At 36.9% G+C, this 23,668-nt stretch overlaps 1 protein-coding gene across 4 annotated transcripts in view; it reads left to right on the top strand.

The window, feature by feature from the left end:
• The window catches only part of LOC126759587 (uncharacterized), a 31,821-nt gene extending 9,524 nt beyond the window's left edge, over positions 1-22,297 (top strand). For 3 of the 4 annotated variants that reach the window (XM_050474458.1, XM_050474460.1, XM_050474459.1), the window contains exons 2-7: positions 4,175-4,394; positions 4,498-4,564; positions 6,081-14,439; positions 15,121-16,221; positions 17,635-18,116; positions 20,620-22,297. In XM_050474458.1, coding sequence (XP_050330415.1) covers positions 4,225-4,394; positions 4,498-4,564; positions 6,081-14,439; positions 15,121-16,221; positions 17,635-18,116; positions 20,620-22,158 — 11,718 coding nt within the window. In that variant the 5' untranslated portion in view covers positions 4,175-4,224 and the 3' untranslated portion in view covers positions 22,159-22,297. The remainder of the gene's footprint in view (positions 1-4,174; positions 4,395-4,497; positions 4,565-6,080; positions 14,440-15,120; positions 16,222-17,634; positions 18,117-20,619) is intronic. The other variant, XM_050474461.1, reaches the window with a different exon arrangement.
• The last annotated feature ends 1,371 nt before the right edge of the window (positions 22,298-23,668 follow it).

Genomic DNA, 23,668 nt, shown 5'->3' with positions numbered 1-23,668 from the left:
TTCGTACATAAACGAATGGAAATAGAAATTGATATTCGAGATTCTTCAGTTATGTTAAACGAGTTTATTGTGCTTATGAAAATGGTGAAAATAATCGAGAAGATTTGTTCATAAATTGAGTTTGAGTTAATCTCAAATTTTTCAACGATTCGACGAATTTAAGGGTTCAATTAGAGGTGACATACCATAACGTCATATCCAGAACCAAAATTCATTTGAAAGGTTCGGTTATGATTATGACAATGGTGTTATGGTAGAAGGGCACCACTAATTGGAAATATAGGTTTAAGTATGTTGTTGAGTTTTGTTTATAATTGCTATTAAAGCTTGAGTTTTACTCCATTGGATTTTCTTATTTTTCGCCTGGGACTTATCACATATCGTGACATCATCAACTACCTTTAAACATATCAAACCAATAAGTTACGTTTACTTACAAATGCAAGGTATTTTTATACCCGAGAAGGAAATTTTGGAGACGTCATATAAAGAATTACATAACGTGATGAGCTGTGTAGAATTAGCCATGTCCGTCTGTCTAAATGCGAAGTAGTTCCTCAGTTTTTTACACAGCGATCTGAAATTTTGCTTACGTTCTATCTCATCCGAAGCTACTCATTTATCGGATCCGCCGATACTGTAGCCGAAAGCTGTATACAAACTGAACCATGCAATTCAAGATATTGTATCGGAAACATTTTTTATTTAAGAGGATGTATTCACAAATATAGGCATGAATTAGTATCCAAAGCAACGGTATAATCTCCGAAAAAAATTCAGATCGGACCACTATAGCATATACATAGCTGCCATACAATCTGATCGATTAAAACCGAGATAAGATCATTTTTTACCCTTTTATGTTATGCACCTGTGATGGGTATTATGTATAACTTATGCCGAAGTTAAAGACATTTCGGTTTTTTTCTTTTACAACCTTTTGTGTTGACACCTATGACAAATATTATGAGCGTAGCGAAGCCTATCATTATAACTAGAGCCACGCCTGCGTCGTTAGCTCTATTTTAACCAGGCACTAAAGAAAAAAATATGCTGAAATGTATATATGTATGTATGTACCTATGTCAATTGGTTGGCAGTATACAAAATCTAGAAGTAAAATATAATTACCTATACGCACATTTGACGTTCCATTGATCAGCCGTTTTTATTTAGTTATGTTAAATCGAGTTATTTTTTTGATGATTTATTTTAAGATTTTGATAATTTTGAAAATTCTGGTAGCTCTGCTCCGACTGTTATTACGAAAATCCACTCAAACCATATAAACAGCTGGGTGGCTGCAAATGAATGAACCTTTGGCTGTGTGCATGCAGGCAGTCGCTTTTTGTGTCTCGTTATGCTCTACCTCGTAATTTTTCTGTCTTTGCTTTAGTTTTGTTTCGGTCATGGTTTGAATAAAATGTGTATATAATTTGTGTTGTATATTTACTAATAAAAATATAGGTAAACTATTTAAGTATTCTAAAAAACCAAAAAGTAAACTGCTTTAACATCTCTGATATGTGTTTATATGAAGTCTGTGCAACAAAGTGTTCAATTAATTCACTAAACCCATAAATGCGAAGAGAAGGATCAGCATAAATGTTGAATGCACACACATATGTTTATATGTACATATGCGCGTACATTGTCGCTTGCTTATACATTTGCGCTTATACATATGTATTTGTACATATGTATATACCACTCATTTAGGTGAGCAAATAATAATATATTAGTACACAGACAAAATATTAAGCAGTAGACAAGAAGTTGCGTGGCGGCAGATAAGTGAAACACTGGCGAGCAAAATTGTGAAACGAAACTTAGAAGTCGACATAATTGAAAAGTACATGCTACAAGTTTGCGCTTAAATGTACCTTTGCCCAAAACTGAGATAAGAAATAACTTAAGATATTTTATAGCTTGGAGAAGTAGTGATCGCATATAGGGGTGAATACTCCACCTGTGTGTCCAATGCCAACATGCAGACATACATATATTATTTAATACATATGTACATACAAATATATACTTTTACGAGTATAGTACACATTGCTATTGAGTGCTGCAATTTTAAATGCAACGATATCATACTTACACATATAAAATATAAATCTGTTTAGCCATAATTATACATACATATGTACATATATACAATATACAATGTACAATAATCCATACCAAATTTCGTAAAGATATCTCGTCAAAAAACAGTTTTCCCTTCTAAGATTGGATTTTGATCCATCTGCTTGAACGACAGCTGTATGCTAGAGTGGTCCGATTTCGGCAAAGTGAAGAGTGAAAAGCGCGTGTGCAAAATTTCAGAACGTTATCTCAAAAACGTATTATCAAAAAGGGACGTAGATCATGTATATATAAAGTTACATTCCTTGTGTATGCCTTTTATATTTCGGGTTTAGAGAATCTTCATTCATTATTCATGATTCTTCAAAATATTCTATATATGTACATATGTATATACTTTTGCATGGATTTGAACCAATTGTTCAAATACTTTTACCACTCTGCCTGAGGTATCTGCAAAACATGCGTTCTGAACGAAAAACCTTGACCTCCTTGTTAATTCTTTATGTATGGGAATAAAAAGGATTCATTCGAAGTCAAGTAAGAACTATTCAGATGTTGAAAAACCTTGACCTTAGTTTATTTTTTACGTACTGAAAAAAAATAATTCATTCGTGGATGACTCATCAAATCCATATTTTCAGTTTTCAAAAAGTTTATTGTTTTAGTAGATGTGTGAGAGTTCGACCTCCTAGATGAGAGAAAATGTTCGCGATTTAATTCCGTGTTGAATATTTTAAGTTACTGTAAATAACACAAATAACGTTCGTATGCCAAAACATCCTTTTTATGTACTTATGTGCAAAGTCAAAAAGTCAGATAAAGTTGTGAGTGTCGCACCAGATTTTTGGAGTTCTTCATATATTTAATTTTATATAATATTTTAGTAAGTTAATTTGCAAAATTTTAAAAGAAGAATACATGAACCATTCAAATCAATAAAACATCACGTAATGCCTAATTAGATTGCAACACTAGGGTTGCCAAATCCCGAAATGTAAACTTACTTGTTGTTGATGTTGTAGCGGCACAATTCTGCCGAATTGACAGTCCTTGACCAGATAAAAAATCCGGATCCGTTCCAATTACGTAGACCCGACTATCATGAGAAGGCATAAACCGACTGGTAGTATACCCTGTAAAAAATTTAGAACTCAATGTTATATTACTCTTAATAAGCACTTTGACTTTTTTAGCTCTGATTGTGTGTAAAAATTTCTAGTATGCTTTGAAAATTTTAAATTTGAAGAAAAAATTAAAAAAAAAATAAACAATTTGTAGATAAATAAAATGGTACGAAAATCAAATTACAATTACTTCGCGTTTTTGTAGGTTATATCGGTCGATTTTTTCGTTACGTTAAAAAATACATACATATATATATAATTAATTACTTAATTTTAGAGAATGTGTAATGTGAATAATTAAGAGAATAATGACGTGCGTTGTGATATAATTTTTTTCTGCGCGATTAATTCTTAATCTGGCTCCCTGCTGAGTTATTTTCCTTCATATTACCAATGTGTACAATACAAGGTTAGGCTTAGGGTACATTTTCGGATGTGACCTAGCCAAAGAGCATTTGCGTTGCTTTTGCAGAGTGTTTGATCGCAAAATCGATTTTTCTCCTATTTATAGTGAATCATAAATATTAGCATGGAAACTAACCCATACACACCATACAAGCCATAAGCTTAGTATGTAAGAAAGGGATTAGCGATACACTTACATAGGATTTGCGGCCTTCAGAAACTCACAGGCACTTTAACAGGAAAAACTGGTAGCGCTATTCGATAGTTAACCGGTGATTTAACCGATAGTTGAGTTGAGGAGTGGTAATTCACTTTTTGGTGGTTACTATGCCAACTTAACATAGTTTGTTGATAGCAGCTAAGAAATCAATTACCAGCTGAATCCCTAATATTTAATATAATATTTTTTAGCGTTCGAAATGGAAATCACTCACTTTTATCGTGTAGTCGTATCGTAGTCTGTAGTTATAACCTTAATATACCTAGAAATAACAAAACTCTTCACATAACCAAATGCTAACCATTTAAATATTTTTTTATTTTATTTGCAGCCAAATGATTTGTTTATATTAGATATTCAGTTTTATATTTGCAATAAAAAATGGCTGATTTCGATACAAAATATAAAGAAATGCAGAAATATCTGCCGTTTCTACAAAATGTCATCGAAAAATTGCGTAGCAGCTCCGAACAAAGTGATGATAACCCGCGCAAGGCGCAATTGAAAAAAATGGAGGTGCTGCACGACCTACTGAAGAGCAACAGGAAAATGTACGTTGCATAAACAAAAAACTAATAATACGAAAAGCCCGAACTGTCGTCATTAAATATGTCAAAATATAAAAATGATTTTTTTTATTATAAAAATTTTCAGGTTAAAAATGGAGACTTTACTGAAATGTGAAGGATTATTAATAAAACTGCATAGCAAAATGGAAAGGGTAGGTTCAAGCTAATTTTTGCTAATTTTAGTTTTTATAAACGTAGCTTTCATTGATTAGTATCTTTTTTGTTGTATTTTTGAAAGGTTTTATTTAATAGCAATCGTTTGCATTATCTATCACACTTAATTTTGTAATTGCAGAAGCAAAATATGTATGTTTTATAGTAATATAATTATTAAGTTTATAGATATTAAGTAAGTTTACACCTGCTTAAAGTCCTTTGCTGAAAAATTTCGTAAAAAAGACTCAATCAAAAGGAGGGTGGGTCAATGAGTATCGTAATACGTCATATGAGAAATCCATTGCAGTAAAATTTCCGACTTTTAACCTCTGGGAGTATTTGTTATTCCGAAATTAAAACATAAAAATTAAGTTACGCTGATAAAGAGGGTCTAGATGATAAAGATGCCATTGAATGATGATACTACAATAAAGAAATCAGCTGATAAATAATATAATGAATGATTCAATATTGATATCATTGGCCTCAAAAAGTGAAGCAAATGGGTCTGGTAGTGAACGAGGGCAAGACGAAATTTTTCCTGTCATCAAACAAACAGTCGTCGCACTCGCGACTTGGCTTCCACGTCACTATTGACAGTCATAACTTCGAAGTCGTAGATAATTTCGTTTATCTTGGAACCAGCATTAACACCAACAACAACGTTAGCTTCGAAATCCAAATCAAAATTACTCTTGCCAACGGTTTCGGACTGAGTAGGCAATTGAGAAGTATTCTTTCGACGAACCAAAACAAAACTATACAAGTCGGCATTACGAGTTTTTGAGAGAAAAGTTCTGTGGAAGATTTATGGTCCTTTGTGAATTGGTAACGGTGAATACCGCAGTCGATGGAACGATGAGCAGTACGAGATATATCACGAAATTGACATAGTTCGGCGAATTAAGAGACAGTGGATACGCTGGCTGGATCATGTCGCCCGAATGGCTGGAAACACCCCAGCTCTGAGAGTATTCGACGCAGTACCCGCCGAGGCAAGCAGAGGAATAGCAAGACCTCCACTCCGTTGGAAAGACCAGGTGGAGTAGAACCTGGCTACACTTGAAATCTCCAATTGGTGGCAAACAGTGAAAAGAAAGAACGACTGGCACGTTGTTGTAAACTCGGCTATAACCGTGTAAATTCGGTGTCTACACGAATAAAGAAAAATGAAGGAAGAAGGTAGCCACTCAGTCTCAGATGGATGGTTCCAAAAACAGCACGAATGTTGTTGTACACCAATACTCATACATACATACATATATATAATTAAGTTTTCTAAAATGTTTAGCCATTTATTCATGAATATTGTAGACACGTATTTCCATATTAGGGTAGCTGATAAGAATCTCACTTTTATCCTTGTAAATATCCATACTAAATTCACTATATTTTTTGATTTCTACATTTTTTTTCATTTGTATTCGTTTTTCATGTTGCTTGTAATTATTTCGTTCGGTTAAAAAACGCACACATCCCTACTATACAAAAACAAAAAAAAACAATGAGCAGATACCCTTTTTGCAGAGTGATAATGAAACTTCCAAACCAACTAATCAAACTTCCAACTTAAAACATAAAACAACAAAGTCAAATACAGAAGTGCCAAGTGAAAAAAATACAACAGTGTGTAGTGTTGATATAGTTGATATAACTGGACCCGAGAGTCCGCCACCGCAGCCATTGGAGGAGGAGCCACCTGTAGAAATACCTACAGAGAGGCGTTGCTCACCAGTGAATGATATAAAATCATCAAAATCCGAACACCGCGATAAACACAAACACAGTTCAAAGCATAATGAACGTAATTATCAACATCACAATCAGCAGCAACAGGGGCGCCATCACTATCATACTCAATCACATGAGCAAAGTCATCAAAAAATAAATCTTAATAGAACTGTGGATAAAAGTAAGGAGCATTCAAATGATGCATCCAAAATTTTTCATAGACGCCGTACGGGCGCGGAAAGTGCGACTGATGCAGCAAACACAATTAAAGGTAATAAATGCCAGTTTGATCCGCTAAGAAATCGCGATCCGCGCGCATCGAATGCATTTGCCCACGAAATATATTCACCCGAAGAATGTTGGGATGACAAGCCTGGTACAAGCTTTAATGCAAACCACACTACAGTTTCGGCCACTCATGATACTCCCAATAATTTACGTGAACAGTCATATCATGACACGATCTTTAATTTTAAGAAAAATGTGCCGAAACCGGTTGAAATGTTTTCACGTGTACGCAATCTTGAACAGCCAACTACTGTATCCAACAGAAGTGCAACCTTTTCAATACCTATCAAAGTGCCTACTATACCGGATGTGCTGAAAAGTCCACCATTGTCGGCTAGCGATATCTCAGACTTACTCAATGAGAGTGGCGGAAGAGGTACACCAAGTATCTCAGAGATTGGTATACGACGCCCAGTAAAGGCCACAGTTCCTAATAACATTGGCACAACCGATCAGATATCGCTCATGGAAGCTGCAACACTGGATAAAGTGCGCAAAAAATTCGCAATTGTAACGAAAAGTTCACGAGACAGTCCGGATGTGCCGACTACAACTACGCCCAATAATATAGCAACACCTTTGCCAAAAGAACGTATAGCTTTAAAATATAATCCACACCCGCGGACAGAGCGTAATACATTATCGGTTAGTAGTAATAGCAGTTGTGGTAGCGATACACATGTTGCACAACCGGTTGATCCACGTTTGAATTACAATCGTTTTAATAACGCTGGGAATAATTTGACAGTGATCAACTCGTCAAATCCATTAAACTCAGCTGCGCCACATGACCCCAGGCTACGGAATGCCGCTGCTACAAGCATGACTTCCAACCTGTATAAACAATCACAGAACCCACAACTAAAGCCCGCATCTCTGCCGATTCAGCCCCAATCCACAGCTGTGTCACCACAGATCAATCCTCCAAACATCAAGCCCCCAGTAAAACAGTCCCATATACCCAGTTTATTAGACGTTAAGGTGACGGATCCACGCGTGCCGTACAATGCAAGCTTCCCAAGCACACCAATGGAAGCAAGACAACACGTGGCAAATAATATGCCAGTAAGCCAAACACATGCAGGCATATTTTCCCGCAGAGATTTCCCCATAAATAACTATGGCGGTATGCCGGTACCAACTTCACTAGAACGGTCCACGGTACAGAGAAGTAAAAGTGGTTATAGCAGTGAAGAAAACTGGGACTCGGATCCGGATACCCCAGCTGTAACAAAAACTGTCATACAGTCACAGCAAGCTACACAAATTCAACCATTTATTGAACTTGTGAAGGCAACGGATGGACACGTGGATGCAGGTACTCGAACCACCAAACCACCTTTGCTACCTACACCGGCATTCGTACGCACAAATAGCGGCAACGGCTCAATGCCGCCGCACATCGTAAACCCACATTTTCAGCAACATTCCCATAGTGTGCCCCAATATTCCACTAACTGCAAGTTTAGCGCCTTGTTGAACGATAAAACGGAGCGTTCGAAATATTTCGAATCGAAAAAACAAAAGAAAAGTGCACCACGTACCTATGTTGAGTATAAACAGGCAAAAGCGCGTGCTGCTGCAGAAGATGCGGCCCGGAAAGCCGCCGCTGAGACCGCAAAATCGCCAAATGTCGCAACCAAAGATATTGGTGAAGTGAGTGCAGTTGATAGCAGTGTGTTGGCGAAGCTTTCAGAACATCCACCCGTCGCCTCAACATTGGATAAATTATATCGTAGCACAGACTTTACTAGCACCGAATTTCCCAAAGCCAAAACTAGTTTTAAAATACCAAAGAAGATTGTCGAAAAAGTGTCAGAGAAAACCGAAGCAGAGCCAAAAGCTGTTGTTGAGAAAAAGGGAGATATTAAAAACAACAACGAGTCTTTAGCGCCGGAGCAACCAAATAAGGATCAAATTATTAACAAGACGACAGCGGTGTTCAAAGCCAAAGCAGAGAATACTGCAACTGCAACACAAGACGTTAAGAAGAAAGCTGAAAAGAAGTTGCAAATACCAAAGAAAGTGCAGGGCGGTGTCAGCGCTAAGAATGAGGGAAACAAATGTAATAATAAAGAAAGTGCTAAAAAAGAAAGTGTGGATACAAGCATTAAAAGCAGTGAAAAAGTGAAGAAGAAACCTGCAAACAAGCGTGTAGTGCAAGCTAATTTGCAAACAACAACAACAGCAGTTGATGCAAAGGCAGAAATTAGCGATGATGCAACCAAAGATGTCGTGGAAAGCATCACGTCTAAGACTTCCAAAGGAATGGAACTAAATAATAAGATTTCACAAATTAATGCCAGTTCTTCCGAAGAAGCAGTAAGTATTACGAATGAACCGAAAGAAACGAATGAAAATAAAAATACTGCTGAGGTTAACGCCAGTATTGAATTAGCTACTAATAATAAAGGTGATTCCGATAAAGTCAGTACACAGAACCTGCTTTTGAAGAGTGTAGCGAAAGCCGAATTTAGTGAGGCAAAAGATATGCCAACAAAGGAAGACGAGAGTGTATGTCCGTCAGCAGCTTTGTTTTTGAAAAGCCTACGAAGTTTCGGGAAACCTGCGCGTATATTAAAACGTCGTAATACCATGATGGTCCATGGTAGTTTACCCGAAGTAGACAAAGAAAAAATTTTTCCCATAAAATCATTGGTTTACGAAGACATTCAAGGAGCTAAAGAAGAAGAATTGCGGAAAGAGATTGACGCTAAAATGCCCAAAAGTAACAAATGTCTCGCTGAAATCTTTCAAAAAACCGATGATAATTGCAAGGTTTCAACACAAAATATCATTTCCGGGAAACGGCGTACACGCACGAATGTTAATTTCAATGAAGTCCAACGGTCATTAGAAATTTTTAACCACAAGCGGCGCAGTGAGCCGTTGAAGCAGCCAGTCGAGAAGGCGGCACCAGCAGCAATAAAGAAAAAGATCTCTCCTAAAGGCAAGAAGGGAACCAAAGGCAAGATGACGCATGAGACCAGTGTCGATATTACGTTTGACGAAAAGTTAGCTGAAGCTAGGGACCCTGAACAAGCGATTGTAGCGAAGGCAGAGAAAAAACCAACGAAGCGTAGAAGCGTCAAGGTTATAAAATGTGAACAGGCGTTAGAAGCGAAAGAGCCTAATATCGAGGAAATTGACGATACTAAAGAACCAGTTAGAGAAGCAGCCACGGTAAATGTAGTGGAGAAGTCGGTTAAGCCCATCAGCAGAATTGGTACCATAATGGATGAAGATGCACAAAAACGTCATCTGTTGGAGAGCTTCGTGCAGGATATACTAAATCCCAAAAAGGACAAAGCGCAAATATTCAGTTTGTTATCACAAATATTGAGCGAAGATAACCTAAAATTCGTAAAAGAAATCGTGGAAAGCGCAGCCGATAAAACTGCAACCCCAAACGAAGAGGTAAACGAGGACGTGCTTGAAGAAGAAAACAATATAGCGCCATGCGACAACGAAGCACTTACGGTTAATAATGCCGAGGAAACAACAGTAAATAACAGCAAAGCAATTGTGTGTGCAACAAAACCGACTAAAAGCAAAGGAAAGGTAAAGAAAAAGAACGAATTAGATCGTCTAAACGAAGATATACGCACGATGTTCATCAGCCAAGGCGTGTTGACGGCCACCGGTCGCCGAATGTGCACTTTAGTCGCTGCAGCCGAAGAAGCAAACAAAACCGATGTCAGTGTGAATAAAAAGCCGCCTACACACGAAGGGACGGAAGACGAAGTAAAATGTAAAGCATCAATTGCAGAAGCCGGCAACGAAGTGCCAGCAGTACCGCGTATACGTAAATCCAAGGTTGTGCTAAAGCCTATAGATCTTAAAGAATTTCAAAAATGTATAGAAACTGAACTAGTTGATGCAAGTTCTGACGCGACGCCACCAAGAAAAATGCCTATACTCAAACCGCATACACCCATAAAACAATCCGAAGTTGAAGATGATAGCGATAAATTAACTGAGCGACCGCTGGCTAAAAAAATCAAAATAGATATCGACGTGAAGCGGGTGAAGCCCGGGCCGAAATGTAGTAAAAAACAACCGATTGTCTTATCATCCGATGACGAAGAAGATAACAGTGATGAAAAGGTTATTCAGCCTCTGACGGAGAAACCCACAACTTCTACCAATGCTAAAACGAAATCAACGCTGATAAAGAATACGAATAAGGAATGGCATTCGCAATCCAAATGGGCTAAATGGTGCGTATTGTGCGACATCAAAATAAGCTATCCCGCCACACATTACATGCGGCAACACGAAGAATTTTACGCTGCACGTTTGGCACCCGAAATATTGGAAAAACTTAAGGCAGGTCAAATGACCAAGGCTCATTTTGGTGTAAAAAGCAAGACATTAACATCCTGGTTCTATTGCTGTCCATTTTGTTTGGAACATAAACGCATGAAACAGACCAACTGGGTAGAGCATATAAACACGCATACGGGTGAATACAACTTTGAATGTAGCAACTGTTATCAACCTGGCGCCAAAAGCTGGCAACTTGAAAAACACATCAAAACGAATTGCCTTGGTGCGACAGTTCTGTGCAAGTACGCGTTGCCAACTGAACCAGTGCTGCGTATGCATGTCTGTCAGCTCTGTAATTTCATACAGTTGTGGAGACAGAATATAGACAATCACCTCGTTACGCAACATGATATTGAAAAATCGAAAGTCGCCAAAATGTGTTATACAATTGAACTGTTCGATACTAGGGATGTGAGAATAGTCGATAATGCGAGTGCGGTGAAATTGGAAACGAAAATAATAAACGAAGGTTTAGTTAAGCTCGACGACTTAGAGGATTCAACCACGGAAACCCCGCTAAAAGCTGACGCAGCAGAAAAGAGCAAAGATGAAAGTTTTGACAGCGATGATATACCGATTGCGCAAAGCCTACAATGTAATCAAGTTGCTGAAGCTAAAAAGATCGCTGTGGAGCGCGCTTTAAGCTCCAATATATTCGTGCCTACACGTGAGACGAACGAGTCACCCACAATGAATAATTTTGCACAAAGTTTATTCACAAATGAGCAAGAAGCCGTTGGCATAGGTTGCACGGCTGCGGCTGTAGGCTCTAGCAGCATATCGATTGCTGAACGCTTAACTCAGAAGTTCAAGAGCATACAAAGCGGTAAAGCGAGCACAACGGCCAATGCCAGTAAGATCTTGGAGATACCAAATGCAACTGTCATTACCAATAAGGTCCTGGAAACACCAAATGCAACTACCGCTGAAGCAATAGAGCAGACAGGGCTTACGCAAAGTACAGTTGACGAGTCTATTGCCGCATCGAGCAAGGAACTCGGCAGTGCAATGGGAGAAAACCGGTTGAACTCATCAACCGAAACGGCATTCTCCACAAACGATGTAGACACAACACCGGACGATGACCTGCCGACGTCAGGTGAAATAGTAGCGGCTGCGACAAGTGAGCGTATAACCGATTCACCCATTGAAGACGACGATGACAACTGGGAAGATATTGAAATTACAGAGTCTGCGCCAAGCACTACGTCATCAACGGTTTCAGCGGCCTCAAGCACAAATAATAAAGGAGGTAAAGCTAAAAGTAAGAATGTGTTGCATAAGCTTAATCGACTGTATGCAACGAATAATAAGCTAAAGAAGAGCTTGACTTTAACTATTGGAAGTCGAAAGAAAGAAGATAAGAAGGAGTCGGCGGCTAGCAATTCCGCAAATAAAGAGCATGCAGCGCAGGCTGCTGTCCTAAGTGTGGAAAAAACAAGTGAAACCGCAATCGAGAATTTAGCTACAACCAAAGCCACTTCAACAGACACCGCTACACCCGCAATAATAACTACGGTGGCGACAGTAACGACACCATGCATGGCCACGCCTATGGCGCCAGGCCCCACCTCAATACCGCAACCATCTACACTTGTAGCGCCAGCTACAACTACCGGTGTCATGCCGGAAAATGAAAATATAACTGTAGCTACGACTACACCCCTTATTGTTGAACCAAATCTCGGTTTTCGTCCTTTAATTACAAATCTAGACGACTTGTTGCCCGATTCACCATGCAATGATCCGATAGATCTGGTGCCGGAATTGACACCTATTGAATCGCTGCAAGATCTCTGTGATGTTTCATCAATACTCAATTCCGAGTATATGTCCGATAATTGGTTGACAAATACAACTAATTCAAATATAAATAACGATAATAGTCAGCAGGCTAACATGCAAGAGGCTTTGGATTTCGTTAAAGAACAACAAAGTGTACAAAGTAGTGTCAGTACGATCGCTCCATTGATGACCTTGCCGACAATTCAGCGCATACAAAATATCGGCTTTTCGAAGTCGGTGGAAGATAACACATACAAATTTTATTGTCTCTCCGACAACTGTACTTTTCTCTATTCGAGTGAGTTGATTGGACTGGAGAGTCATTTTAGTTGCGAGCATGCGCAAGCTACTTGGAATGGCTACTGTTACAGCTGTAAAGCCAATGTTGAGTGTGGCGATGCGATCGCAGATAGTATATTACCACTTTCTACCGAACTAACTCACTTGCGTTCAAAACACTTGATTGCCATGAGCACTGCACCCATTTTACCAGTAGTAGAAGAGTTGCGGCAACCATCTAAATCTAACTCCCCAGCGCTGGATGAAGACAGACCACGTATTAAGATTAGACGCTTGACGGGAGACTGTCTTTCAACAACGCCAACACCTATCTCAAATCAAAGCTCGAAGTCAGTTTCGACTTTTGATGAAAACGCACAGCTTGTTGAATTAACACCCGCAGAAACACGTTCGACATCAACGATTACAACTTCATTCTTAAATCAAATACCAACAGCCGTCGGGCAACCACCAGCTGAAAATAGACATTTTGAAAATATTGGCGTCCAACCTAATTCTTGTACACCTAATGTCACAATGCCAAGCACGGACACGCCTTGTCAATTACAAATTGCCAGTGTGGTTAGTTTGAAGGATAAAAAATACGCCAATCCAGTCGGATCTGCGGGACCGCTACCAGTAATTTCAAATGTCTGCAGTTTAAATTCCCGTTCCGTATCGTCACCTGTTAATAATGTCGGTTCGGTTTGGGCCCAGCACATAGTGGACGAGCGTGCCGAACTGGAACGCTCGGCCGCTGAGTCTATGGAAGTATCGCGTATATTATCCAGTAGTCACGCGAATAAACGTTTAGAGAGTAGCACAGAAGTGAATACAACACGTGCTGTTACTGATTCACCTGAACCACAAGTGGTGGCAGAAACCTTGCCAGTCGCACAAGCCACTAGCGGCAATTACCTGATAACCCAAACAGTTTCGGCGCAATACGTTGAAGGTCGCTTAGGTTTCAATATATCGATTGCGAACAATCCTTCAATGTGCTCGAGCCGTTCGGACTCGGGAAGCAATGCCAGCACATCGTCGGCTATTGTCGCAACAGTGCCACAATTTAAATGCATGGCGAATGGTTGCAAATACCAGACGCGCTTACCCGTAGCCATGGTCGATCACTTACATTTCCACGATCGGCAGAACTTTAGCGCACAGCGTGAATATCTGCGCTGCTCGCAATGCACATTTTTGGCTGAAGATGTAGATGGATTTGTGCAGCACACAGAACAAAAACACGGTATGTTTATGCGTAGCTCTACGAATACCGAGACTGTGGGGGATACAGCCGGTAATACAGACAGTAACGGGAGTCAGCAAAATTCCGTTGGTAAGACAATTACAAGTAAGGATACCAATAATAAGCAAGATCAAGGAATGGTTCAAACTTTCACACAAGAAACATGGGAGACCGCTTTGAAGGAGATTGTCGCTAAAACTGGTGTGCCAGGTAAATATAATTATTAATTTATGTATAAGTGAAATTATATTCTAATATTGAAGCACAGGTTTTTTCCCTTCCACTTTAAATGTAACCATCTCCACATCATTCTTTTGATTTTCCAAGAATATCCTTCTACAATAAGTCTGGTTCATAAGATCATTTGCTCAACTAACTCCTACTACGAGTAGTACAATTTACAATGGTATGGTTTCTGTCTAATAAGTCTACGGTAACCAGGAGTTCTAGCCTGTTTTAACTCTTATAAGATTTCTACTTGAATTTACGCATTTACATTTTTTTTAAGAGATTTGAACATGAGATTAGTTTAACATCCATTCCCCACATTTCGTGCACCTTGGGTACCTCCGATTGGAATGATGTACGCATCTTATCCAAGTATTTAAGCAATTAGCATATCTTCTCCAGATACATAACCAAACACAGCTCTATTTTCTGTCTCGATCTACCGCTCCACTTGAGATTTCCACTATATACATACATATGCATAAGTTCAGTGGTTCTGGTACCCAACCAAACTCGATTATGTTGGGAAAGAGAATGTTGGTTGAAGTTATACTCGTTTGTATTACTTTTGATGAGTTATAGATTTAGTTAAAGAAAATATTTATTTTTTTATTATTATTGTTAGAATTGAAGATTATACAAAAATAACATCACTGTTTTCAGACTCTAAACTTTTCCGCTGCACTGTTGAGGACTGCAAAACTAAATTGTCAGATTCCAGTTACTATTCACATGTTGTTTATCATTTATCCACACTTGGACAAACCAATATCCATAACCGTACATTTAAGTGCCCACACTGTAGAAGTGTCTATCATAAGCCACAAAAGATCAAGGCTCACATCAAAACACACGGTGTGCACAAATACTTTTGTTATCTCTGCACCCAAACCACCTTCAACGTCGATCATATGTACAAACATTTCGAGGAGCGACATTGGCGTTCCAAGAAATTACGCTCCACACCGTTACCTTACAAACAAGGTTCCACTACAATATTCTATGTGATTTTCACAACTCTATTAAGTAAATATGAAATTCAACAATTTCGCGAGAAATTAATTGCCGAGTGGCAACGTAAAAAATCGAGCGCACGCACACACTTTAAGCCGAGTGAAATCGGTTTATTACCGCTGACGCCTATATTTGGTAAGGATTTGAATTGTGCCATTTGCGCGTATAAGACAAAAGTGCGGACAAATTTGTTGCGTCACTTGCAAATGCACACCGACGACAGTAATAGCGGCGCACAGCCTGTGGCCAATGTGGATCCCGTCAATCCAGTGCCATGCCTCAATTCAAGTGAGAAACACTTCGATAAAATGACAAATTTAGCTTCATCTTCATTAGTCGTCGGCAATACGACTGCAAATGCCACGAATGCAGCAAATGGCGGCGCTAACAGCAGGGGTAAAATAGCTTACGAGTATGTGCCGGATACGAAGCGTTTCACTTGTGGTGTCAGTAATTGTCAATATCTAACAATATCAGATGACATATTTCGTTCGCATTTAAATGCATTACACAGCGATATTTCGCTTTACAATTGTCCACATTGTAAGGAAGAGATTTGTAAACGTGGTTTGTCCATTGACCGTATTTTGGGCCATTTACGATTTCACGGACCGAAATTGTATATGTGCGACAACTGTGGATATATGCATTACATGAAAACAGTGGTCGAAAGGCATATACGACAGCACGATGTACAACCGCCGCTATTCGTGAAGATTATCGAATGCGATCGAACAAAAGATAATGCAGGTAAGTGAAAAGCAAACCGTTATAATACATACATACATATGTACATACATGTTAATATGATATGATACATACTATGTGCATGGTAATTGACTATGAATATGTGAGAACATAAAATGAAGCGTACTAAACAAGTGAGATTTGAGCAATAGGATAAATAATTACATACTATAAATAATAAAAACAATACTAATATTAAATCAATTAAAATTTATTGAGGTGAAGACGAATTATAATATGTCAAACAATTATAACTAGTGAAAAAATAAATAAAAATGAAATGTAGTAAAGAAAATTACATAAAAAAATATTATTATAAGTGAAATAAAATAAAAAAAATTATTATCATTATAAAAAGTGGAATAAACTGAAAAAAATATACAGATTATAATATTATAAATGAAATGTAAGTAACAAAATCTTAATAAAATAATTATAATAGTGAAGAAAGTGAGTGCAGTGAAACTAAAAATGTTAATTGGAATGAAGTAAAAAAAGATAAATGATATAAAAGGAAAACAAATTAATTACAATTGAGTGTAGTGTTCGAAAATTATTAAATTATAAACAATTAAGTAAATTAAAAAAAAAAATAAAGAATCAGAAACAAGTAAGGGACAAACCTAGTGTGGGAGCCTGAAAGAGCGATTTTTGGGCAGAAAATAAAAAACATTACTATATTATTTGTTTTAAAGGTTGATTTATATATACATATTTTAAGATTTCACTATGAAATTTTTGAAGCAGAAAAATACAATTTTTCGAGTTACACGCGAAGTTCCACTAGAAGATATCCGTATCGTATCTAAAAGTGGCAGCGTTTAAAACACACAAGTTAAATTTTACCCTAAATTTTGGTTGCTTTCGCCTGCCAAATTTTGATTTTTTATTCGGATTTAAATTTAAATTTTACGTTTCACACTAGGTGTGCCCCTTGAATATGTTTTAAAAAAATAAAATGATGAGTCAAAGTGTAAAAATACCTACAGCAATTTGTTGAAAACTTCTACAACCTCACATAAATGGAACAATTTCAATTGTTTAAATGTTAGCTTTTTCTTATGTGATGTTAAACTTAAAAATTAATAAGTGTGAATTAATTGAAATGGGCAACCAATATAATATTATAAAGAAAAAGTTTTAAATAAGAAGCATCAAAACTAATAAATTTGAATATAAGTTTAAAAAAAAATATATGTATATGTGTACATAATAAAAAAAAACTGCAAAACTATACACAAAAATGTAATATTTATCTATTTTTTTCATATGTGACAATAACAAAATTTTACTAAAACTATTTCCTACTTAAATACATATAAAAACGCTTATAACGTCCCATAATTTATACCAATTTCCCCGTTCTTTTCATTTCGTTTACTTACGTGCTTCATTACGACGCTAAAAATCGAGTAGCCACGAATATCGATAACATACCAACTCCCACATCGATAGCGCAACCAGTCGCTGAGACCGATACACTGAAATCCAAATGTAAACAAAAATGGACATGCAATTTATGTGGTCACAAAACAATGACACAACAACAAATAATGGCGCATACATCATCACAACATTCGTGTAAAAATCAATATCAATGTATGCATTGCGTATTTAATGCAACCCAACTAGTACAGGTAATGTCACATGTCGATGAGAAACACCCGGGTAAGAAGCGTGAAGCGCGCTATGTCTTTGAAAAAATGGAGGGGAAAGAGGAGGATAGTAATAATGTAAATACGATTGATACACGCCCGCTCTGGCAACGAGACGATCCCACACGCGTACGTCACATACGCGGCATACTAATGGAAGATGAAGAGGAGTCAGAACGTTATAGAAAGCGTTTACGCTTGGATGATATTGACGAGATAGTGGAAAACGATGATGGCGATGAGGTAGGTGTTTAAGTTTTCTCGTTAAGCAAATAGTCGTATACGCTTTTAGTTTTTAAAGTAAGATAACTTGAAAATTGAACTGATGCAATATTTACTATAATAGTATTTTAGTGTACAAGAAAACATAACTTTCAATAGATTTTAACTCAAATAAAATAAGGTATAAGAATATTTATTTATTTATTTTATAATGTTTTTTAAATAATAAAGCTTAGTAAATACAAATTGGTGTATTCATTTGAATATTTCGCTAATAAAATTTCGTAAATGTAAATGATAGTTGACTAACATTTTAAAACGTGCTTTGTACGACAATGTTTGACATACATACATATGTACATATTTATGTGGATATATATGGATTTATTTCATAAATTTGGGCTAATCACCGCCAATGCCACATAAAGTAAGTAGGGCGACAACAACAATGTTGCCATTTATTCCATAAATTAACAACTTAGTATGTAAAAAATTGCAATAGTACATACATATGTATATTTATCTAGTAACATATCAACCTTTTTTCAATTAGTTCGAAAATCGGGTAGCTTATACGGGTATACTTCTTTCAATAATATTTGATTATATTTACGGATATCTATACTCTATCCGCATACTTGTATACAAACATAAAGTGAACCAAAAAAACATGAGATGTGTTGACTTTGTTGTTGTGTTGAAGTGATTTTATCTTAAACTATTTTAGCTTTTAAACTGCATCCAAAAGTAATCTTATGTATTTTTCATGTTTTTTATAAAAATTTAAAAAAAAAATCAATTTTGATGTCAACAATTGCAAAAAAATAAAATATCTAACCTTTGAGCGGCTGAAAAAAGCTTGTTAACTTACAGTGGCAACACTTTAAATGCAAATATCTACTACTATAGGTACCGTTATTTCGGCTGTACTTTTTGGGAAGTGAATTATTTTGAGCGGTTGTAGTTTTTTAAGAAAAAATGGTGAAGAAACCAAATCCTAGATTTATAAGCTCTGGTAATAAATAATAAATCCGTTTTCGCAACAGTCGGGTCTACTTAACCGAAATGGATCCGGATTTTATCCGTCCAGAGACTTTCAAACCGGCAGCATTCCTCCAAATTACTTCAGCAATGTTTTCGCCGCTACAATAACAACAACTCGCGAAATTTGTCAAAAAATCAGATAATAAAAAATTATTGTTAAATTCAAGAAGACTGGTGAAGTTTGAACGCTTGTTGGTAGTGGAAAGCCCAAAAAAGCCCAGCCTGACATTAAAGTTGCTCGGAATATCAAGGAGTACCCTTCAATATCCGCTGTCGCTATCGCCAAGAAGTTTGAGGAAGCAGGCTTTGCAAAGCTAGGCGCTGAAAAATAAAAATTAAAACATAATTTATTGCCGTCAGCAGCTACACTCTATTTAAATGGTGGTTACTGTTTTGTTCAGGATAGCGAATCGAATCAGGGTGAAAATAGCTGCCACATCTTCTCCAGGGACTAGCATCAATTCCATTGAACACCTGTAATGAAGACAAAGTTACAACAGCGCAAAGTTAATAGCAACAATTATTTGAAGACTGCTCCTCTTGAACTTTCACGAAATTTGGTGCTTTCTTATAGAAAACTGCAAACCGTGATCGAGACAAAGACACATAAAAAGTATTAATTTTTCTTAAAGAGTGTTGTGATGCCAATCAATGGAAACTGTACTTGTCTTCGAAATGGAGTTATTTAGAATTTTTTTAACTTTTTTGTATGTACATACATATATATTTTTTTAATTTCAATATTTTTTTGAAATGTAATAAAACGGGCTTTTTTTCACTTTACTACTCAAAAGTTTTAATAGTTTAAGAGATAAGTCACTTCAAGGTCAAAACATCTCCCTCTACAAATTTGTTTTGGTTCACTATTCATGTTTACACTTATTTACATACATAAGCATGTGGAATTTTCTCTGTTAATTGTCAAATGCTTTCACATATTTGAAGTGAAAATGTTAATGAGGATTGCAATGAGGCTTTGTACTGCTGGAAAATTATTAGTACTTTCGCTGAGGGATGAAAATTTAATTAGATTTACTGATTTATTGAATTGAAACGCAGATATAAAGAAACTAATGCTTCTAGATGTCAAATTCACACTAAGCTTACAACAGAAATATGTAACTATTTATTTATCAGCTGCGTTCCGGTAGTACATGGTTCAAAGGCGCATAAAAAATGTGCGTGCTTATAAAGTTGAAACATTTTTAGTATGACGGGCTAGAAATACAAGTTTCAGTATTTGTTGTATTCGTTTTGATTGCAAATCAGCAGTATCAACTGATTTCATTGAGTGCACATTGCACCACCGGAACACAGCTGCATATAAACTTCACTTTCTCGTAATGCATGCCAATTCTATTTTTGCGTAAAATTTACAAAAAAACAAAAACGCCGTCGACGTAAAGCAAATTATTGCTGTTGTTTTTCACAAGTTTATATAAAGTGTATATTAATTTGAAACTTACTTCAAAATTTTCAGAATATAAATTTAAATCAATTTGGACTAATGTGCTACTATTGTTTTGCGCAATGCGCAAGCCCCAAAGAACTCTTTGAGGCACATTGGCAAGCAACGGTCTGTACGAAATACGATGCAAAGAAACCAATGCGCTTTCGCATTAGCACACAACTTAAATGCGCGCATTGCCTTTCGTTTGTGGGCAATAGTCTACAGTTAATGGAACATATGAAGGTGATGCACAAGGCAACCAAATATTTAGCCGCAGATCCACACGCCACTGCCGCTGGTTTAACCTGTGGCCATTGTCCGTATCGTGGACAAACATTGCCGCATTTAGCACAGCATACTGCGCGTTTACGCCATAAACCGTTCGACCTGAAAACCATGTCGGTTGCACAGCTAGAACAACTTAAAGCTATCGGTACACCCTTAAGCTATGTGCAATGTCTTAGTTGCATGGAACTGCTGGCGGATCAAAGTGCCTTCGAAGAGCATGTTTTGGAGCGCGCCAATGAGTGTGATATGAAATCACAAAAGATCGTTAACAAGCTGATCTATGCGTGTGCGTTTTGTCCGTATTCATCACAACACGAAATGGCTGTATTACGTCACATGATCGATCATTATAGCGGCTTCAAGCGTTGTTGTTTTTGCACACAGCCACAAACAACATTTAATGGTTACATGCAACATTGCTACTCGGATCATCGCGAGGAAATCAAAAAATTCTGCACAATCTATACCATTATGGAAATTAGTAAATACTTGCAACAGATGCTGTTAATATTCCCAAATGGTCTAACTATCGACTTGTACAATCTGCGTTTAACGCACTGTCTAAAGGAGTACGGCAACAAGCATATAAAGCAACTATATGAAGAAATACAAAAAACTTCACAGCAACCGCCTATACCACGCCTATCTCTCGGACGGCTGGTTGCAAAGAAATGCAGTGAAGCAAAAATATCTTCAACAGTAACACCACAAAGCGCATCTGCCTCGACGGCGGCCGCTTTACAGCTGGCGGGCAACAATGTCAAGGACTTACAAACTGTCTTCAAAGCGCAAAAAATTATGAAACGTCGCAGCACAATTGCATTGGGCAGAGATGAGACTGCAATTACACGTTTTACAATGAATGCGACTGCGAATGATGTTACTGCAGCGTGTCTATTTAATGGCAAAAAGCGCAAGTTGCAACATAACTTGGATTTACTGCCACCACCCGCTCCCATGTTTACCCCCACAGCTGCCATTGACAGCATTGATAACGATCCGCTAAGTGTGAGCGACAATGAAACGACGCAAACAGAGTTGCAACCGTTTAGCTACTACGGGCAGACACCCGAACCAGTGGATTTGAATAAAGTATTCATCAAAATCGCTGCTGCCAATACCGTGGAGACAAGCATCAATATATCTAAATTCAAATTGCTGTACAATATAGCGCCGCGTGTCCTGGTGACACCAACCGATATGACAAAGTACCGCAAGCTTAGTGTAAAACGAAAGTATATTAAACCATGTCCGGCGAGTCACAAAATCAGGTACGCTTGAGCGTTGTAAATACATATACTCCTATATACGTACTTATGTAGTATATAAAGTTAATTATGAGATTAGCCTCACTTTAATGTGACTATGTGGTTTCGTGATAATTTTAAGCAACTAAAGAACCATATTACAAAGTTTAAAAGTATTAAACTACCCGTAAATGCATTGGAAGGCTAACAAACGCTATGGCTGATACCACGTATAAGCAAATAGCGAGCAAATGTGAAATAAGTACTTTAAAAAAGTTACTTACGTAAAAAACTTTGATATCATTTAAATTCCTATTTTTTATAGTAAAGCGCCAAGAAAAGACTTACTTACTGTAAATACAGCCTAGGAACTGATTAATTATAGTGATCCTTTAGAAAGACATGAAAGTAATGCAATTATATTTAAGTGTAAGGTATCGTGATTATTAAAAATTTATTAATTAACAAATATATACGTATCTTAAATATAAAAATATGTGGATTAAAATATGTAGGTACATATCAATAAATATGTACATACATTCAATAAGAGATGAAAAAAGTCGTTAAAAAGTTTGTAAAGCTGAGTTGGTAAACATTGTTTTTGTTTTCTTATATTTATAATTTTGTGTCTAATTAATTTAATTGTAAATACGTATATCGCAAAATCATAATAGAAACATTTATATATACATACATATGTATGTACATATACATATTTATACTTCATGTGCCGTTGCTGATGAATAAAACTGAATTGAAATAAAAAATAAAAAGTTGGTTTGTAAAGGTTTCTATTCGGGCTCTTAAAATTTTTCGAACAACCTGAAAACAGATTATTCCAAAAGCCGGTTGAATAGTCGTTCTATTCCAATAGTTGCTCTGCTGCAAGAAAAATTGTTTATAGGATGGAAAATGTCCATAGTACTGCAAAATTTCTATAAACTTATACATATGTACATAAGTATATGTAGAAACATTTTTATTTGTTTCATTAAAAAAATTAATAAACGCTTCGCATTCGAAAGACGAGCTGTATAGCTGAAAATTAGCGGTTAATCGAGTAGTTGACGACTTACGACTATGCGGATACTCCAAACCGAATATTATTCGAATAATGCTCTATTCGGTTAGTCGATTAGTCGAACAGCTCTAGTTTGTATATTACTTAAGCCCTAAAGAGAAAAGCCAAAATAGGTAAGCGTTCTTTTCAAATTAATTGTTGTTGTAGTTGATAATGACGACTTTGTATAAATACATGGTTGTGAAATCTGCAAGAGTTAATTTATCCGTTAGAAAAATCACAAAAGATGCGTTCTGTAGTCCTCAAGTCATCTAGCATAACTCGAAAATGATTTTCCTGGGTTTGGTTCGTTCTATTTGCGGAGCCCCAATAGGATGTGGTCGAGATGGCAACCACGTTAAAATTTCGGTTTCATTCCGGTTACTTAGACCTAACTATCGTGGGAACATGCAATAGACGTAAGAAATACTTGTGCTTAATTCTTGAATAGAAACACAATTTATTTTAGTTACAGTAGCTG

The sequence above is a fragment of the Bactrocera neohumeralis genome, chromosome 5 (genome assembly GCF_024586455.1).
Source record: "Bactrocera neohumeralis isolate Rockhampton chromosome 5, APGP_CSIRO_Bneo_wtdbg2-racon-allhic-juicebox.fasta_v2, whole genome shotgun sequence".
Lineage (NCBI taxonomy): Eukaryota > Metazoa > Arthropoda > Insecta > Diptera > Tephritidae > Bactrocera > Bactrocera neohumeralis.
The sequence above is the reverse complement of the archived record's forward strand: the minus strand, read 5'-3'. Positions and strand labels throughout refer to the sequence as shown.